The sequence below is a fragment of the Mercenaria mercenaria genome, chromosome 5 (genome assembly GCF_021730395.1).
Source record: "Mercenaria mercenaria strain notata chromosome 5, MADL_Memer_1, whole genome shotgun sequence".
NCBI classification, from domain to species: Eukaryota; Metazoa; Mollusca; class Bivalvia; order Venerida; family Veneridae; genus Mercenaria; species Mercenaria mercenaria.
In genome coordinates this window covers 43,752,490-43,766,998 of record NC_069365.1, presented here as the reverse complement: position 1 = coordinate 43,766,998, position 14,509 = coordinate 43,752,490, and the positions used below count along the sequence as shown (strand labels likewise).

General features: G+C 33.1%; 1 protein-coding gene across 5 annotated transcripts in view; it reads right to left on the bottom strand.

Annotated features, from left to right (window-relative positions):
• Positions 1-14,509, bottom strand: part of LOC123557050 (heat shock 70 kDa protein 12A-like) — a 76,038-nt gene that overhangs the window by 49,649 nt on the left and 11,880 nt on the right. For 3 of the 5 annotated variants that reach the window (XM_053543366.1, XM_053543362.1, XM_053543363.1), the window contains exons 2-7: positions 12,189-12,239; positions 9,290-9,346; positions 8,016-8,194; positions 7,066-7,217; positions 5,423-5,644; positions 5,046-5,196 (exon numbers count right to left, since the gene is read on the bottom strand). In XM_053543366.1, the coding sequence (XP_053399341.1) occupies positions 5,046-5,196; positions 5,423-5,644; positions 7,066-7,217; positions 8,016-8,194; positions 9,290-9,346; positions 12,189-12,226 (799 nt within the window). In that variant the 5' untranslated portion in view covers positions 12,227-12,239. The remainder of the gene's footprint in view (positions 1-5,045; positions 5,197-5,422; positions 5,645-7,065; positions 7,218-8,015; positions 8,195-9,289; positions 9,347-12,188; positions 12,240-14,509) is intronic. The other 2 variants (XM_053543364.1, XM_053543365.1) reach the window with 1 other exon arrangement.

The following is a 14,509-nucleotide window of genomic DNA, read 5'->3' as shown; positions in this document are numbered from 1 at the left end:
ATGTTGTTGTACTTTCCTTTGCATGGTTGCTGATTTCTACCATGTCGTGTTGGGGTGTTGGCGAGGCGAACACACGAAGGCACGAAAACACGAAAACTCGACAACGCCTTATTTGTCAAGTTTTTGTGTTGGCGGGATTGAATCACAGAAACAAAACACATTATACAATTATACAATTATATCAGACAACTCGGCGATTCGAGATAGCCGACATGACGAATTTATGTGTCGAGTTTTTATGTTTGCGGATATTAAAGTTCATTCTATCGGGAAAAGAGTGGGTCTAAATAATTTAGATTTGCGGGTTTGTTACTGAACAAAATATATAAAAAGTATATAGTATATATGGGAACGAATACTGAAATCAAAAAGATAAAAAGATATCACATTTACGCCTAGTACAAACTGTTACTCCGTAGCGATGACCCCAGGTAATTATGATTTGCAGTTTTCTTGTTAATTGGACATCTTTTGACATGCATCTGACACATTGACGCCTGTTGCAAACTGTTAATCCGTAACGATGGCCCCTGCCAATTGTGCATTGTTATTTTCTTGTTAATTGGACATCTTTTGATACGCGATAAACAAACATGACATGGTTTTATTCTGTAGAATTAGCATGTTCATATTGCCCAAAATCAATGATACTTATTTTGAAAAGAAAACCAAAAAAAAAAAAAAATATATATATATATATATATATATATATATATATATATATATATATATATATATATATATATACAATAATTTACGAAAATTCGAATTTGATTTTCATATTCGAATATTCGACCGATTTTTGAATATTCGAATATTCGAATATTCGTTCCCATCCCTAGACTATATACCAATGGATTCCAGTATACGACCAGATAGTCAAACTACGACTACGACGCTTTTAGATTTCGTACGATGACAAATTTGATTACAAAGTTGGTCATGTTTTATACCAAAATCAAAGGCTGCTTCAAAATACATGGGTAGTCAATTTAAAATGTATTAATATACAGACAAAACATGTATCTAGTTCCTGCCACCCTTAAATTACCCCACTGCTTTTTTTTAATTTACGCTTAAAAATATACTTTAGAATACTTCAAACGATTGTTTTCATCGTCTTTTGTTGACATGATGGACTAAATATGAACAATTCAAGGAGAAGTTGCGTCCAATTCCCGCCAAATATAACAAAGGATAGTTCTTTATGCCGTTTACTTTCAGGGAGAGTTCTTTATTCCGATGATCATTCTCGACAGATGTTATAGATCCAACAGCATTAATCCAATGGTACAGTAAAAATGTATTTCAAGAATATTTAAGTTTTTTCTTTTTAAAAATTCTACCACCTCATATGACATCTAAATCATGTGTTTCACTGAAATATATAGGTACATATTTTCCAAACGGTCTAATTAATTTGAAAAAAATTTTATCGTTCTAAACTTAGAAAAAAAAGTTACTTCCAAGAACATTACGTCATTTGAATAATTTGACTACCAGACTAGTCATTGTCAACCTTCAGTCTGTACGCAGAAGTGATAGTCACTGTACAAATTACATATCGCAGCCATTTAAACAATTCAAATATGATGGAGCTCTACATGTATAAAATCAAATAAATGTTATTATGCCTGCCAATAACGGCTCTCATTTAGGGGTTTTAGCATGCCTGCAATGTAAGCTTGACAACAAACCAACAGCAAATGGCACATTATATGATGTCCGCTGAAGTCTTTGATAGATCCCTCGTCCGAGGTATATGATGGAGTGCCTCTCTGAACATTTTGCACACAGTTTAGTACACCTTACGATTTTCACGAAACAGTTGGATAGCGTCTGCACATGAAATATATTCTATATCGTAAGTAGCGTTTTGGATACATGAGGTTAGGTGGAGCAATTCGGGCACACGACAGCGACCTAAAAACATAACTAAGGGTAGGCCCGGATCCAGAAATATTTGATGGGGGAGGTGGGGCGTGGGGGAGGGGGTCACCAGATTAGAACGAAGGCGTCAACAGCGAGACACATAGCTTCATGCGGGAGTAGGTACAGGAGGATATTATTCCTTGGCCAAAATAGTTGGATGCAAATCTTTTGAGTATAGGTCACTCAGGCAAATGAACGTGTTGGGTGGGGGGGGGGGGCGCAGGGGCAAAGGCTGGCCCGGCCCTGGACACGGGCCTGCTAAGGGAAAGCTAAACATTTAAGCCGCGGCTCAAACATATGCATTACTTTGGACTTCGGGTTAACCTCAGATGATTTTGAAAAAACATATCAGAATATGCCTGTGGAACCAATATCATTATTTATAACTATCGATTTCCTCTACATAATGTATATATTCATCGAGTGCTTCTATAAACAAGTACAGTCACAAAATCACAACATCTATAAAAAAAATCCGAAAACTGAAAGTACTTTTTGTCTGACTATCCAGCTATTTTCATTTGCTTGTTTTATCATCGATGTGAATTTGCATAGTGGGCCTACTATTTTTGCTTGGCTCTTGGTCTGTGTTTTAAGTGCTCTGTGCTTCCGAGAAATCTACCCTTACATATTATCTTTTGTAAATATCTTGCATTTCTGTTACAAGACTTATGATAGACATATGGATGTAGGATTTCTTTTTACACAGCGTCTTAGATACAAGATTACTCGTGTTTTATATTTAATAAACAAACAAACATTCATTACCCAAACAAGTCAAACAATTGAACCGCCATGCAGTAGTACTGTCAGTCTCATGGCCAGTCTGTCAGCTAAATCATCCAGTTATTTGGTCAGTCTGTGAATCATTCAATCTTTGTATTAACCAGCCAGTCAGTCAGTTTGCCATTTAGTTGTGAGCAATATACAGCTGCGTTAATTTATTATTCTAACACGACCAGCAAATAACCTACATACATGTAGAGCAAAATCTATCTCGGGTTATTTTGCTATAAACCACTTGCTTGCAATGACGTCATCCGATCCAGGTGCGTAGCACAGTCCTAAAAAGTGGTTACCTTTTCTCTAACACTGTTGATACTAGTATGTCGTGTTAGAATCGAAATAATAAGTTCCCAAGTGTGATTTATCGTAGAATAACCCATGTTTTCGTTCTGATGCTAAACAATATATCACGAAGGCTTCGTGATATATTCTTACGCATAAGAACTCAAAACACGGGTTAATCTACGATAAACCACGTTTGGGAACTTACTATTTCTTAAACAAACCAACGTTATATCTTAAAATAAGTTGCATGGCAATATGTCTGAAGTCAGAGCACTAAGAGCCTAACTTTTAAAGGCACGACTAAGAAAGCTGCAAGATAGAATTCCACTTCCTCCGTCCGTTTAATGTAGGATTTGGGAGAAAATATCATGGAGTCTTACACTTTATTAGTCATTGCACCATCAAATAAGAAAGAGTAGTTTGAACTCTTCGATAAGAAAGCGAACTATCATTCAGTATTTAAAAAGATAAATGATAAATAAAAGTAACAGTTTTAAACAAAATGTAACAGTTTTGAACAGGCTTTGAAGTGCTTGTAAAAGTGTAATTATTTTGATCTCCTACTTTGCATACATACATAATAAAATACTGAATATTGAATAACCATTTAAGCCGATGCTAATTTTATGTATTTATTACCTAGAAAAATATATAGTTTTAAGTCTGCTTTGCTAGGATGAGCCGACATTTCAATATATAACAAAACTATGACCATATTCCATAATTCGTAAGCATTTGAAACACCGCAGGTCTCGATTCAGGTTTCTATTATCTTACAGCAACAACAACTTCTTTAACAAAGTCATCTTGACCTTACTTATTGTGCACAGAAATCGATCTTTTGTAAATGTATGTGTTTTTCAGCTATATCATTTAATTAGATGTTGTTAATCTGACACGGTAAAACATGGGGAGACATTGGAATATACATGAAGGTCAAATCAGCAGCTTCTAGATATATTTCCAACTCTTAGACTGCTGGATTGTCTATAGTAGATGGATACTAGTATACTTCTCTAATTTCGTTTCACTTATTTTGTATCTTCAAGGAGTCTGCGTGACTCCACATGTTAAACGTTACGAAATGTGCATACTGTGAAATCAATAATTCTTGTGGGGAAAATATTTCACTAGCACAGTGATTCTTTAAAGTTTTGGGACACGGGATAGTTACATTGAAAATTCCGCAAACGACGCGTCGAAACCACTCCGAGAAATTCATGAAAATAAAAGTTTGAGAAATGTCAGTAGAGACTACATACTTAGAATGTATTACATACAAATGCACTTCATCGCGCAGCATTTTTTTTTCCGTCTAAAAATTAGTCGTTTATACAACGAAAATGCCTTATATATCGGTTTACAGAACATTAATTTTAAAGACAATGACCCAGATTGCTCACCTAGTGAAACATAAAAATGAAAAACTTAACAGAGATATTTGTTTATCAGCATGAGGCTTAACAGATAAAGAATGGTGGTGATAAAACAGTCTCATAACTTGGAGTCCTGTACTGGTTCTTCCCAGGAAATACAGCTTAAGTCGCATGTATTGGTGCTATACACAGGAAACGTTTAAGAACCAGACTGTCTAATCGCAAAGAGCTAGTCTAAGGTAGCTGGACAGGCCTTTATCCAAAAAGGATTTCCTTCCATCTATTCTTGGGACTTTATCTGACTGTCCCACTGGTCACATCGCTCTGTGTCTGTACTAGTAGAGGATGAATTTCGCACCCTATGCGGCTGCGTTTGCTGTATGTAAAGCGCCTTTGAACGTGTTTATCATGAAAAGGGCGCTATATAAATGTAGACGGTTCGGTCCTGTACATGTGAGAAGTTCAATTTTCTATAAAACAAAATAATGTGTGCAGACCGCTGTATTGTATTTAGTACTAGTATATCAATAATTCATCTCGAAATCTGTTATTTGAATTTATGAAATCATCACTTATACAAACTGATGTTTCAGTCATATATTCATAATGAAATCACAACTTTACAGTAATTAGGTAGAAACTATAAAGGTTATCAGGTGAATATACCTCCTGCATCCACTACGATGTATTTAGTTCCTGATTTAAATGATGCTAAGGACATATCCTCATCGCCTTTTTGAACAGCTAGATGCCGGCAAAATAGTGACGCTGCTTCTGGTTCAAGTGCGATCATTAGCTTCGATCTTAGAATACCAGCCTATAAATCGTAAAATAGAGACATCAGCTAAAATAGTCTTATCTAGACGGAATAAGCAATGTCTTAGGGCATGGTTGTGATACGTCATTCCCATAATGTAAAACACATCTTTGAAATGTTTAAAAGAAGGCAAACTACATTAATCACAAAATTTTCTTGTATAGATGATGTGTAATGGAATTATATTTTTAATAGTGACAACATTCATTACAAAATATATACTTACATCTTCAGCAGCTTCCCTCATAAACTGTTTGGCAGCGTCGTTCCAGATTGCAGGCACTGTCAGCACCCACTGAATATCTTCTTCTTGCAGGACATCAGCAAGTTGATTATGACATTCTTTCAGTAGGTCGTTTTTCAGGAAATGAATTGCCAGTGAGAAAACAGTTTTTGCTGGTAATCTCTTTCCTGTTTCGTCCTCTAGAGTTACTTGCCTTTGAATTTTCTGAAGAAAATCTATATACTATATATCTTTTACTTAATTGTAAAGTATGGGATAAGCCATAAAATGATTCAGAATACTAATAAACTATATATGCATGGAAGGCATATGTGTAGACATATTAATTCCCCAAAATGTGAGTAACTTTCATCCAGCCTAATTCCCTTAGATTCGATAACCAGCAAATTGAGACAAATATATAAATATTACATGCATTCGAGTGTATTAGCCGAGGAATATAATACCAATCGAGGCGACAGGGTTAGCCGAGGTTGACATAGTTTTTTAGGGTTTCAAAATAATTGCAAAGATAGTCGAATGCATGTGATATTTATATTGATATACTGAAAAATATAATGATGACAAAATATAATATTAAAAAAAATATATAAAGCAAAAAAAAATATTTGAAAACTTAGTATCTATTATATGATATGATATTACTTGTACATGGCTTTTAATTCTTACCGCTGCGGAATAAAAGGACATGCAAGTTAGATATAATAATACACAATATTTAATGGCTAATTTGTTGTATTAATTATACATGGACAAAGTAAGTTTTCATATGATCCAATAAAAAACAATCAAAATTGTTCCTTTCATACTTAAGAATTACACGCACGTACTCACGAATGCATATACGCACGCATGCTCACATACATACTTTTTTTCAGAACCTGTTCATTTTACAATTAATTTTCGTCATAAAGGAAATATTTTCAACTTGACAATCTTTCAACGGTGCACAAGAGACATTCACAAAGTTTTTGGAAATAATAATACTGTCATAAAAACACGATGAAATAAACCTGGTTGTATAAAAGTATACAACAGAAAGAAAAAGGAAATGCAGTGTATCTTAGCTACCTTCGACCAATTTGGCTTCCCAGGTATATCAGGGCGAGAAGCCCCTCCTGCATAACTATACAACATATGCACCGACATACAAGTATATTTCGTTTTCAACTTTCAACGGATCATTGATCAACTTGTGGAATAGGTGATAAACCTATTCTAAGTATGTGCAGTCAGTTCTGTTGAACGGCTTACATTTACATTTGTAGGTCAATCTCAAACACCCGGCCTGATCACCAAAAATAAGCGAAGGCCAGACGGAAAACCGATCTGGTGACAAACCTAGGAAGTGAGCTTGGAGTTTTAGCGATACAGTCGCGGTATCAAACGCCATATCAATGCATATCATATTTAGTTAGTTCTCAAAGCTTCTTCGTATTAAGCATTGCATCGGAAACGTAAACCGCAACTTGCAGTTTAGAACTAATATCTAATGATGTGTACATTCTTTACAGAAAGATGTTGGTATTTTTATATGATTAAAACCTTTTAAGTAGTGTTATTTCTAACAACAACGAGAATATTTCAATGCTTAACAATTAAATTTTGAAAACACGTAAATTTACCATTTTATCAAATAACATCATTTTAAACCTTCGGAAAAAGAACCATGGTTTGTGTAACTCATCAGTAGCAAGTTCAGCATACTTGGTCTCTGCTTCATATCCAAACGAATCAAGCGTTTTTCCATCAGGGTTTATTAAGACACATGTTGGAGCTGAAAAGTGATAATAGTAAAACAAATATTTAGAGTTTGCAAAAAAAATCTTATTTTGTATATACATTAGTAATGATTTTCTTTCCTAGAACATTATTATAATCAATGCTTTAAAAAAATTATGTCTTTTAAAAACAAACGCATTAATAATGCATGTGAAAGATATTCTTTTTGATATTTGGCACAAATTTTCATGTTACTGTGCCAGATTATTGACATTTTGAGGAGTTGTCTATTTGCTACGACACTTAAGACATTGTGAACCTATGAATTAGAGAGCAGTGCTACAAGTATCTGATCCACCTTTACCGTAGCAATGGTTTTCCTCGATTTCTCGTTCAGTAAAAGACAATATCATTGATCATTCAAAAGAACTCACAGATTGGTAACAGATTGGTAATTGGCTATAGGGTATCTACGCGAGCACGTAGCAACGATTTCATTTAGAAATTGTAAGGTTTCAAAAAGGTAAGGTCACATATGACGTATTGGCCCGAAGTTATAGAACTGATTTTGAAGACCAGTCTCAATACTCTAGCATCCATCTATCTAACTGGCTTTTTCTTTGCTAACATTTGAACTGACAAATGACAGAGCTGCATTTTGAGACTGATTTCTAAATATAATTCCACAACCTAGAGACCAGAGCTGACTTTTCCAGGAAGTATACTCGAGAATTATCTTTAAAAAAAAAACATGGCTATTTTGTCCTATTCGAGCTAAATATATAATATTCATTTGTGTTATAATCGTATTAATTTTGACAAAGAACAGAGCACAATATGCAAATAAATGTACTTTTTGATGATACCAGCTGATCACCTGTCCAGTTTTTGGCACACACTTTTGTTGGATCTTTGTCGAAGTCATTCTTAAAGGAGAACGCCCATCCTGAATACGTAGTTCCAAAATCAATGGCTGCTACTAATAGGGGACAACATTCTTTAGGTTCTTGCTCTGTTTGCCTTGATAAATACCTATTTAGTACAAGCGGAAAACAGAAAGACATTTAATTATTTCAATATACGAACATTGCCATGTTTTTACATGCTTACATACTAGTCTAAAATCTAGTAAGTTCGGCTTACGTGGTATTGGACTGTGGACATCTGACATAAGACACAATTAATCTTCAATAAACTTGTATAAACTAAACAGATGAAATTGACGTAAAAACTAAGAGACAAATACAAATATTAAACAAAACAAAGGTATCCTATTTCTTTGGAATAAATTCAGCTTAATCATTACACATTTTCAGTTTATTGTCAACAGATTTAAGACAGATTGTTTTTCAATTTGTATCTTATTCCAGTTTAATTAAACAAATTGCTTTAGCTTAACTTATTTAAAAACGAGGTTATGGATTGTTTGTGGAAAGATATTTACCTTTCCTCTTATGTATCACTGTATCAACGTATATTTAAAACCATTTAGTTCTCAAAACGTTGTGACCTGCTACTCGTACACGCTTGATGGATATATTTAAAAGTTACTTCTGGCAACATTTAAAGGAAAATGAAAGTTGATGTCTTGTAAAAAAATTTTTAGAAGTGTTTTGCAAGTATGTTAGAAGATATTCCAATAGATATTCGTACACTCGAAGATGTGCAGAAGTTAATTTCCTTGTGAAAATTGTATGACAGTTCAGTAAACAGCTACTTAATTAGATAGAGAAGATTAATGTGAAAGGGAAAAATGAGTATCAAAAAGGTTTAAGCTTTGATTTTAAGGAAATAATACAAAGATCAAATTAGCAAGATCTTAAGTGAATATAATTCAGCAACATAATGAAGGAACATAAAAATTCAGAAAGAAAACATGCACAGCAAAGGAAACATTTCAGAGTTCAACAGCAGATATAAAAGATAAGAAAATACAACACTTATTCTATTGCAAAGCAACTGTTATCAATAATGACTTGGTTTGTTTAACTCCACAGGTGGTGCATTGACGTTCTGTCTCATTCCATCCAGAAGTAAAGGAAAACATTTTAACTGGTTAAAAGATGCGGGTTCCCGAAAGAAATTAGAGATTCAGAGTTTGCAGAAGAATATCTAAATGGTTTTTACCGCATTTGACTATCCTTGGCGCTGGTAGGCCTGACCTTTGTATGAGCAGACCTGAAACTATATGAAAAATGTCTTATTGTAACAGTATCCGATCGTGTAAATAGGGAGGGTCTTGCTTGTTATTATCTTATACATCTCAAAGGTTGTTGTCTACTAAGGGATAGTAAAACAAATCACGATATAAAAATATAGTTGTTGTATATAAATCACAGATGGCTTTTTAGTATTTTTCTACCATATACTATTTCGGCATCCATGAGTCATTACAGAAAATCGTGTTCTTTTCATAACATCCAGAGAATGTGGAAATTGCATATGGATAATACGTAATCGAAAGGAATATGTCGATAGTCATTGCGGATCACTTCCTTAATACATACATCATCTCCTTCAATGGACACGAAGAGCTAAACAAAATTTTACACACAATAATGATATACAATATATTAATGTCTGACACCCACGGGTATCCTATATTGTGAAGGTATATGTCACCACATTTTGTTGGTCGGGAGCCATTAATAAGTTGGGGCCCGTAAGATAACCATGCACCCCATAGACAATTTTTCATAGGTAGCAAATTGTTTGACAGGAACAAATGTGTGAAAATTAACAATGTTCCCATGAAAAAAAACTGGTTTTGAACTACATATGATTTCACTGTCTCCATGGCAATCGTTTATTTTTTGAAATGACAAATCATATAGATGAAAACCCATCATACCTTCAGCAGTTTTGGTGATAAAATGGTACAAAAATAGAGCTGAGACACTCGCCTTTTATTAGCAGTATGTTTGTAAAAATGATATAATTTCCATACTGATGAATATGAATGAAATGTTGCAAAATGACAAAAAATTGTTACAAATATCATTTTCATAGTTTTACTTCAATTTTAATTATCAAACACTTTTAATCTAGTCTTAAAGACCCTCAGTCTTTTCTAATTGTTTTTACTCTGACGGTAAACACTCTACTCCACATTTATGCTACTTTGCATAAAATGAGCCAATGCTAAAACCAACATCTTAGGAAACAAGGTGTTACTAAAAACTGAATAAAATGACATAATTAATTGCTATCAACAAAATTGATGATTATTTAAGATATATTGTTTGAAAATATAGAGTAAGAATTAATTGAAAGAGGAATTAGTGTGTATTTTACGTTACCATTTTGATAACGAAGGAATGAAATATTTTTTCGGAGTTCATACGAAATGACGACAGAATAAGATCGGGAAATCCATTAATCGCGCTAGCGATCCATATTCAATTTGCCGATCCTGTTCTGTCGTTCATTTCGCATGAACTCCGAAAACAATCAACTCATTTCTTATATTTACATTATATTTCCTTTCAACTTGTAAACAAGGTTTTATCATAACCTGCACACATTTTGTTGCATTTATTACTAAAATTAGCTTTTCGGCCATTCTGTTCACAAGACGCAATAACTACTACGTCATCTGAGGAACGTTCTCCCTGACTATACGCAGACGTCGTCAAAATAGCGACCCGCTATCACTAAGCAGCGTTGTCGTAACTTTTGTGCCTTTCATACAAAATGAATTTTCAATGGAAAAGAGTTTTTCAGTGGCTCACTTTAAAATACGTTACTACTACGGTACAAACAGCCCATGTACAAGGAGCACATGTACAATAGATATGCAAGAAGAAACCACGATTATTGATATACTCATTTACGTAAACAGTATGGAATAAATCAAAGATATTTTTCTCTTTTTTACTAAGAATTTGTCAGAAATATATATTACATATTCTACGTTTCTGTGTCATTTTAACCCATTTTAAAGCGAAAAAAAAACTATTATTGCGGATTAGATATTGATAAAACATCCAATACTATCAATCTATTCAGTCATATGATCATAAAGCTTTAGTGTGAGTAAAGAAGCAAGTTTCGAAAAAAAAAAGAACTACAGCAATAGGTACATTACAAGGGAATATACAAAGCCAACCGACCTTAGTCAGAGAAATTTATTGTACCATACTACATCGATGCAAGCAATTATTGTGAAATAATATCATGAATTAGTTTAGGAAGTCAATCATATAAATGTACACTCTTTAGCGTGAAGACTGCAGAGGTGATTCAGTCAGAACGGCCTTTTCAGACAAGTCAGGTCAAGTAATTTTTATTGACAAGTCGGATATACAAACCAAACAAAATAACACAAGCTATAGTGTGCATTTGATACTGACATATACAAATTAATATGAATTTAAACAAGAAAAGCACACTTCATTACACAAGAAGCACATGTACAAAATAGATAAATAAATAGATGAATAAATAAATAATAAATAAACAAACAGCTGAAGACAGCATGAATACTTAATAAAAGTTACAGTTTTGAAAAGTCACATTAAAATACAATTCCACATCAACTAAAACAGTTCTAATCAAAGAATAACACTTTAAGTACTCCCATTGAGTGTCATTCAAAGAATGTGCATTTATAGCTAGTTCAATGAATACATAAATACACATGCTATCAAAAAACAAAATGACATACCGCGAACAGTGCCAGTTATCTATATGAAAATTGTGTAACATTTCAGTAAACGGCTACCCAATACCAAAAGAGAAGATTAATGTGTAAGAAAATATAGAATATCACAAAGTTTTAACCTTTTAATTGAAAGAATACAATAAAAAGATCAGATTAGCATGGTTTTAAGTGAAAATAATGCAGCAACACATTAAAGTTACATAAAAGATCAGAAAGAAATAACGCACTTCAAAGCAAATCCATATTGACATTCTGTAAAATGCCAACAAAAAATAAAATAAAACATTTTAACTGGTTGACAGAGGCAGGTTCCCGAATAGAACTTGAGTTTTAGAGCTTTGCAGAAAAATAAATTATTTTTACCGCCTTTGTCTGTCCGTGGCGCTTGTAGACCTGTACATTGTAGTAGTATACCTAAAACGATATGAAATGAAACAAATCACCATATGACAAAATATAGTTGTTGTATCCCTTTCTAGTTTTTTCTCGTATACTATTTCGGTCATTACAGAAGTTCGCTTTCTTTTCATAACTACCAATGAATGCAGAAATTGCAATGGATAATACGGAATCGAAGAAAAATGTCGATCGTCAATGCGGGTCACTTCTTTAATACATGCCTTTTGTATAAAGATATTTGATTATATAATAATTACATGTATATATATTGGTGCCAGTGTGCTAAGCTTCATGTCATCATATATTGCAGGCCGGAAGCTAGTCATATGCCCGGGCCCTTAAGATCTACTATGTACCCCCTAGATAATTTATATAGGTACAAAATGTTCTGACAGGGCCGAATCCACCACATCTTGATCAGTTTTGTTGATAAAATGTTACCAAGATACAGATGAGACACTGGCCTTTTATTAGCTGTACTTCTGTGTTAATAAACTAATTTGCATATTAATGAATATAAATTAGATTATTACGAAATGACAAAACAATCATAATTCATATCATTTTCTAAGTTATAAATCAATTTCAATGTATCAGACAGTTCTAAGCTAGTTTAAAGACCCACAGTATTTTCTAAGATAACATTTTGTTACTCTGACGGTAAATTACTCCACATTAGGTATGTTTAGCTAATTTGCATAAAATAAACCAATACTAAGACCAACTTCTTAGGCAAAAAGATATCAATAAACCTAAATAAAATGATATGATTAATTGTCAATAAAATGATGATTAAATGAGATATATAGTTTGAAAATGTAGAGTAAATGAAGAAGGCATCCGTATGTAACATACTTTACACGTGTTACATTACTATTTTAATAATCTTATTTTATTGCATCAATTATTTTGAAAATAATCCTGACACATAACTACTATTTTTTACACTAAGAATACAGTATATTTCTTTACTTGTCAGACTGTGGGAATTCTTTCCGTAACATACTTTAAAATACGAAACTACTACCTTTGGTTCTGCTAAAAAGATATATATATATATATTATCTGAAATATATATTACAGTAGTTATTTGGCTATGTCATTTTAAATTGATGCAGCTGTTATTGCAGATGGAATATCAATAAAACACAAAATACTGCCAATCTGCTCAGTCATTATAACCGTAAAATATAGAGAGCACAGATAAACGGATAATGGGGGCATTAGTAAGATATCCGGGCGAGGCCTGTGTTTTCCATGACGATTGTATCAAAGACATATTGTGTGAAATCATTCGACCTTAAACTCTGATTCATATGGCAGTTAGTTTCGGAGAACAGATTAGCACTGGCAAAGAATCCATGAACACAGGTTTGGTGAATTGCCCGTCGTTACTTAGGTGAATTACTATCGCAAAGCGGTGCTATGCTACACTGAAATTAACAAACAAAAGAAAATAATTATACAGTTATTTAAAATAAGAAGAAGAACTTTAGATTTCAAACTCTGAAATTTTACCGGGTTGTCAAAACTGTAATCTATAAATGATATCAAGCCAAGATATAACTTTCAACTTTTATTTCAATACTTAGGCTCATACATAATGAACAGCAAAGCATCACAGTAAAGAAAAACATTTCGAACAATATCAGTGGCGGTAACATATGTATGTTTAGTGCAGCTATATATTAGGAAACGGCAGCCTAATTTATTATATTTATAAGAAACATATGTTAACTTGATGAATATTAAAATGAAGAAAACTATTGAAGTCATTTTGAAACACTTAGATGCATGACAGAATATTCTACTTTAAATTTTTATTTTTCAAAATGTACACACTTCATTGTACTACTCACTGGAATATTACTTGATACCCTTATAGATAGAAACTATGTATAAATCGTTATAAACCATGTTTGAATGTCTTTAAGTTAGGTAATAAGCCTATTACAAATTGTAATCATATATCATTCATAAAAAGGAAAATGATAACAATCACAGAATTATAAAAACCGACACCAAGTAGACAGATTGCTAATTTTATGATACTTGATGAAGTTTTTTCCTTTAGTTAATGTGTGACAAATTGAAATGATCCATGTTTTGATAGCCTGTGATATTTTTCACTTGATTCCCATTTTTATGCTATACTACGTTACATTAAAGTGAAAATATCGTCTGGACCTCAAATATTTTAGGTTCAGATTTTCAACAACTTATCAGCTCTATGGCAACATATTTCAAACAACTCTCAATGTCGTACAGAAGGCACTAACTATCTT